Source organism: Macrotis lagotis, chromosome 1, assembly GCF_037893015.1.
Source record: "Macrotis lagotis isolate mMagLag1 chromosome 1, bilby.v1.9.chrom.fasta, whole genome shotgun sequence".
In the NCBI taxonomy this organism is placed as follows: domain Eukaryota; kingdom Metazoa; phylum Chordata; class Mammalia; order Peramelemorphia; family Peramelidae; genus Macrotis; species Macrotis lagotis.
In genome coordinates this window covers 500,897,027-500,903,041 of record NC_133658.1, presented here as the reverse complement: position 1 = coordinate 500,903,041, position 6,015 = coordinate 500,897,027, and the positions used below count along the sequence as shown (strand labels likewise).

At 37.3% G+C, this 6,015-nt stretch overlaps 1 protein-coding gene across 6 annotated transcripts; it reads left to right on the top strand.

The window, feature by feature from the left end:
- Positions 1-1,078: 1,078 nt before the first annotated feature.
- LOC141520639 (uncharacterized) lies at positions 1,079-5,646 on the top strand. 6 transcript variants are annotated; one of them, XM_074232366.1, is made up of 4 exons: positions 1,079-1,312; positions 1,605-1,783; positions 1,955-2,005; positions 2,696-5,646. In XM_074232366.1, the coding sequence occupies exons 3-4, from the start codon at positions 1,975-1,977 to the stop codon at positions 5,263-5,265; spliced, it is 2,601 nt and encodes an 866-aa protein (XP_074088467.1). In that variant the 5' UTR covers positions 1,079-1,312; positions 1,605-1,783; positions 1,955-1,974; the 3' UTR covers positions 5,266-5,646. The 6 variants fall into 6 exon arrangements, with proteins under 6 accessions (XP_074088467.1, XP_074088450.1, XP_074088433.1 ...); XM_074232349.1 differs by having other exon boundaries at positions 2,693-5,646; XM_074232332.1 differs by having other exon boundaries at positions 2,681-5,646.
- Positions 5,647-6,015: the final 369 nt, after the last annotated feature.

Below are 6,015 nucleotides of genomic sequence, written 5' to 3'. Positions count from 1 at the left end.
ATTGAGTCTACTAGATGAAGAAATTAAAACTGAGAGATATTAAGTGAGTTGTCTAGAGTCACCCAGTTAATTTACTGCCCAGAATAAAATTTAAATCCATGTCTTTCTGACAATATCACAGAATAAAGTTTTAATAATTGACAGAAGTAAATGAAAGAGACATCATATCAGAACTGAGTGATCATAAGTCTTGAAAAAAATCTTCAAGATAATTTAGTTTCAAATATAAACACTTCTTAAACTGAAGTGCCTTCTTCTGAAAATAGTTTGGAAGCCTGCTACTATGTGGCTATTTACTTTGGCTTAATGTCAAATCAAAACAAGTCAATCAATGTGCACTGTGCTAAATATTGAGAATTTAAATGAAGGCAAAAATTAGTCCCTGATCTCAAGGTGCTCAGAGTTTAATGAGGTAGAAACTGTGCAAAAAAAAAGTATGTAAATATATAATCTCATAGAGAAAGCAGTTGGATTAAGGAGGACTGGTAAAGATTGATATTGATCATTGGACTTTAGCTGAGCTTTGAAGGAAGTCAAGGAGGGCAGAGGGGAGGAAAATACTTTCTGTCTGACTTTCTCTTTATCTCTCTGTCTCTATTTGTCTTTTTGTCTCTGTCTCTCTGTCTCTCTGCCTCTCTCTCTCCCCAACTTTCTGCTTTCCTTCCTGGTTCTGAGAGAATATGACCTCTTCCTGTTTGCCAGTTTCTCATTTATCTATTGATCATATTCCTTCAGGCTTTTAATGATATCTCCAAGATAAAAGAAGGCAAAACCTTCTCCAGTCATCTCTTCTCCCTTAGTTGTCCCACTTTTCCTGTTTCTCTGCCTTGAGCTTTTCACACAGAAAGGAGGTCAAGGGACTCATGGAATGATGCAGTTATTAAAAGATATTTAGGATTGTCTCTGTTCCATTCAATAACTTCTTAATGACCTCGACACAGATTTATTGTTTCCCTAGTGTGAGGAAACTGTGGTTATGGGTGAACAATGGACCCCTTGTTTTCTCTATGATGTCAGAGTGCATCAATGTCCCTACCTAAGCTAAAGGACGAAAGCTTACTCTTAATATAGATGTCAGAGGAAGCATGTCTGTTTTTCTCTACTTCTCAATACATAGACCTCTCCACTGACATTGTGCTTTATCATAACAAGCTGAATACTTTTCCTAATTGTTTTATTTTTTGTTAGCCTTTCCTTTGGAGAAACATATATAAAAAAACAAGTAAATTTGGAACTTGAAACTGGACTAACCCAAGCTCCCCATCCAGCATTTGAAAGACTCTGTTTTCTTCTCTTCCTGAAACTTTTACTGGTGAGATATGTATTGAGAACAAGGCTGTAAAAGATGTGGGGAGAGATGGGTTGGGGGGGGGGGGTTCCCTTTTGTCCAAAGGGTCCAGGGCTCAGCACAGAATCTGACACATAATAGATGCTGAATGAATGAATATCCCCAAGGAAAATGTTATACAAATTTCTTAGATTTTAAAACTGGCAGAAAGAACTAGAGATCAAGGATGTAGTGCTGTGTGTATGTGTGGCAGGAAAGATAAAACTTAAGTTTTGCCAGGAATAAATATTTATAGATTCTAATTCCTTAAACCTAGAGAGAAGCTTCCTTTTTCTACTGACTCATCTGCAAACTTAGGACAGGAGGACCTCTGAATTGATGTCTACAAAGAAAGTATAGATTTTGGAAGCAAGAGGATTTTAAGAAGGATTATTTAAAGAAAAACTAGATTAAGAAAAGAAGAAAAAGGAAAAGTCCTCTAGTCAGCATGAGAAAGTAAGGATAGTCATGTAATCAGATTGCCATTAGGGAAACTTGGTTTTCACTTTTTTTTGTTAACACACACACACACATATATATATATATATATATATATATATATATATATATATACATGTATCTACATATTTACATGTATCTACATATTTTGTTATTGTTGTTGTTAAGGAAAACTCTCCAGCAGACCAATGGGAAGAACAAAGAGAACATTACAAGATGGTGAGAGCTATCCTTTCTGCCATTTCAAATGGTTTTCCCCCCTACACACACACACACACACACACACACACACACACACACCCCATTACATTTTTCCTTGGTTGCAGTCTGTATCCTTGTGAATCTCATGGACCCATATTTATTGTGGTTTCTTTCATCTGATCATGATCTTATGTACATGAATCTTTTTTTTAGCTTTTTTTTGCAAGGCAAATGGGGTTAAGTGCCTTGCCCAAGGCCACACAGCTACGTAATTATTAAGTGTCTGAGACTGGATTTGAACTCAGGTACTCCTGACTCCAGGGCCGGTGCTTTATCCACTACACCACCTAGCCGCCCCAATCTTATTATGTACGTGAATCTTGAAGGCAGTGTGATATGGTAGGAGAAGCACTTGTCTAAGATTCTAAAGTTCTGAATTGTTGTCCCAGTTCTGTCACCTACTAGCTAAGGCAATCACAGTCTCCTATCATCTGGGTTTTTTTTTCAAATGACAAGTGGTGATAATAATTCCTTCCATACCTAAAAAGGATCGGATGAGATAATGTTTGTAAAGTATTGTGAAAACAACAAACTGTTATAGAAATATCATTCATTATCCTTAGATTTCTCCCAAGTCTTCTGCAGTTGCCCTTCCCATGTTTAGGAAATATGTTCTTTCTGTTGCTCAAATAGTCTCTTCATCAGCAGGCCAAGTCCAGTCACCTCGAAAAAATCTTCATCCCCATTCTAATAAAGTGATGCCACCTCGGGCCCCATCTCAGATTGAATCATTTAAGGAAGAAAACCCCCAGTCAAAGTCTACACTGATGCCCTGTGTCAACCACAATGTCAAAAACAAGTTCTTTCCCCAACCTGACCAAAAGATCACAGTCAAATCCTCTTCAAGCTTCAACCCTCAGGCCAGAAGTATGTTATTACCACCAGTTGAGCATCAAGAAAAGACTGTGTCATTACCACAGATTGATCACCCTATTGTCACCGAAGCATCACATTCCAAACTCTTAAACAAAACCTCTGGTTTACCCATAAAATGTTTTAGTAACAAGGACAATAAAACTTCTCAGTCTCTAGCACACCCCAAGAAACTTCCTAAGGTTGTTCCTGAGGCCCCAAATCATCAGTCTAATATTCAAGAAGGCTCTGTCCATCAGAATGAGGACCTATTGTATCAGTGTGAAAAGCACTGGAATCTATCACATCTTAATGGTCAGGACAATACTAGAATATATCCAGACTGCAAGAGGATTGCCTCACCTGTAACCTTATTTCCTAGATTTGAAACTCAGTCTACATCTTTACCACAACCAAGTCATTCTCTTGATACATCTTCACAAAGCATAATGGTTTGCCAAAAGGTTGACACATTCCTTTTACCATACCACAATCACCAACTCAGACTTTCTCCATTACCATGCACAGACTATGGTTTCAAGACTAAAGCTAAACCATTGTTGAGTCTTAATCATTGGGCAAAGGATCCAGCTGTTCCATTACCAAGTCCAATGCCTGGCTCTGCAACAATGATTGTGCAATGGGCAGGCTCCAGTGACTTTGAAGACCCCAATGATTCATGTATCCCAGGTCAGTACAATCAGCCTTCCTATGTACCTTCAACTTTCCTTGAATTACCCCTACAGTATGCTGATATGGTCAAGAAAACATCTACATTTTTGCTACATCCTAAGCAAGTTGAAGCTAGACAAGATTATAGTCCAAATATCACAACTTTATCATCAAACCCAAACCAGTCAGCTTTTTTTCCACTCCATGCCAAACAATGGATTAAGTTAATATCTGTCCCTTACCAATATACTGAAACTTTGCAAGACTCCATCTACGAAGCTGAGCAAGCTCTAAACCAAGAAAAATATGTTGAAATTGCACCTCAAGTCAAAACTCAGTTGAACCAAGATTGTAAGATCAAGTCTCCAACTAGCTTGAGAGACCAAGCCGAATCTCTCATGAAACCTGATCAGTATGTCAACACTTTACAAAATACTAAAAAAAAAAAAAAAGTAAAAACAAAAATAGAATTAGACCAACAAGTTGAGTTTCAAAAGAGCCAAGGTGAACAGGACAAGGTTGAATCAAGACACAAACAGTGGGGTGAAATTTCACTGGTTCCAGAACAACAGGATCATTCTTTATCCGTACAAAACCATAAGCTGAAGGGTATATCAGGCCATTTCCAGGGAACCCCAACTTTACTTGATCCTGTGAATAGGACTAAGGCTCAACAAGGCTACTTGTCAGAAATTGAAAAAAACTCCCAAGCTATTTCTCCTCTGGGTATGCACCATTTAGGAAAAGGTTCATCAGATCTTAAAACTCAGGGCACATCTTTACCAGTCCCTGATTTACATAAGAAACCTCCTTATGCTGAACTCCAAATTGCAACTCAAATAGACCATTCCCAACAAGAGGAAACTCCTGAAATCTTCAAGCTTCTGGAGATACCTCATCAGGGCCTAAACCACTGGGATAAGGTACCAATAGGTAGCAACAAGTACCAACCAACTAAAGATGGGACTGAATTTTTACCGGATGCTTGTTATCCTGCCAATGCAATGCAAAAATTAGGGTCTTCACAGTATTTCCATTACATTAAGCCATATACCACTGAAGGTGGAAATATTCCTGATGGAATTGTTAACAAGATCATCAATTCTATCCCCCAGGAGAAAATTGAAAATGACATACAAAAGATTCTCCAAGAGCAGACAAAACGATACTCTCCTTGGACTGACCATAGATTATCATCAAATTATACTGTTTGTTTACTTTGTTCTTCTTGGATTCCATATGGCTGTTCACATGTTAGTGGAAAGGATAATCCCTGTAGAGCACAACTTGAGGCAATTCCAACACCTATTCCTGGTTCTAACATGAAGATGGGTATTAAATTTGTTCTTAAGCTTCCTAAATATCAGACTTTTCCCACATTTTGCCGTACTTTGTCCCATTATGATATGCCTGGGCGATCAAGCCCATTACTTCCTTTTCTACCATCTTCCTGCTTAGACTCTACTCCACTTCGATCACCCAATTATTACTGGAAGACACCAAAACGTACCTGGCTTGACTTTATACGAGATAAAGAATATTACTTACATGAGCAACAAATGTCTAGAAATCAGTTATTTCTAGGGAAAATGTATGAGCTGATCAATGCCACCAGAGAAGAAGAGGCAAGGAGTTCCAGGGGAACATATAAATCTCTTCTAGAAAAATTTCAGAGAAAGAGAAGAGCAAATTAAAAAGACAAAAATTATCTTCAAAAGCAACTGATCCCCTGTATACCTTTAAAAATGTGTGTGTCTCAAATGTTATTGCTTATATGCTGCCATTGAGCCTTATTTTTTATGAGTTCAGGATCATAGATCAAGAATTGGAAGGGATTTCAGAGGCTAGTTATTCCAACTCCTTTTCATTTTAAAGATAAGGAAACTGAAACCCAATCAGGTTAAGGGACCTGCCTGAGCTCACACAGGTCAGGCCCAAGATACATAGGTAAGATTTGAATTCAGTTCCTCTGGCTCCAGAATCACTCTTTTTTTTTCCACCTACATTTACACTATGTACTATCTCAAATATGTGTGGAGGGATTCTGTGATCTTCCTTTTTTCAAAATTTTTTCCCCTTTAGCCCCACAGGAGTAATATTTCACAGAATAAGAAGGAAATAATTTTTTTTAACTTTTACACCTTAATTTTCAAAAATACAATATATATACCATGTGTCTGATTCTCCTTGCTTTTTTATAGTCAATATTCAATTGAACTAATAATTATTAAGGAACTACAATGTGACAGGCATGGTTAGCATCTGGGAACACAAAGATAAATGAAAAAATCTCTTATCTTCAAGGAGTTTCCATTCTACTGAAAGGAAACAGTATGCACAGAGATACATAAATTATAAAATATATTAGAAAATAAATACCAATTTTTTTGAGTGGTCACTAATAACCACGGGAATTGGGGAAAACTTATTGTAAAAGATAGTAA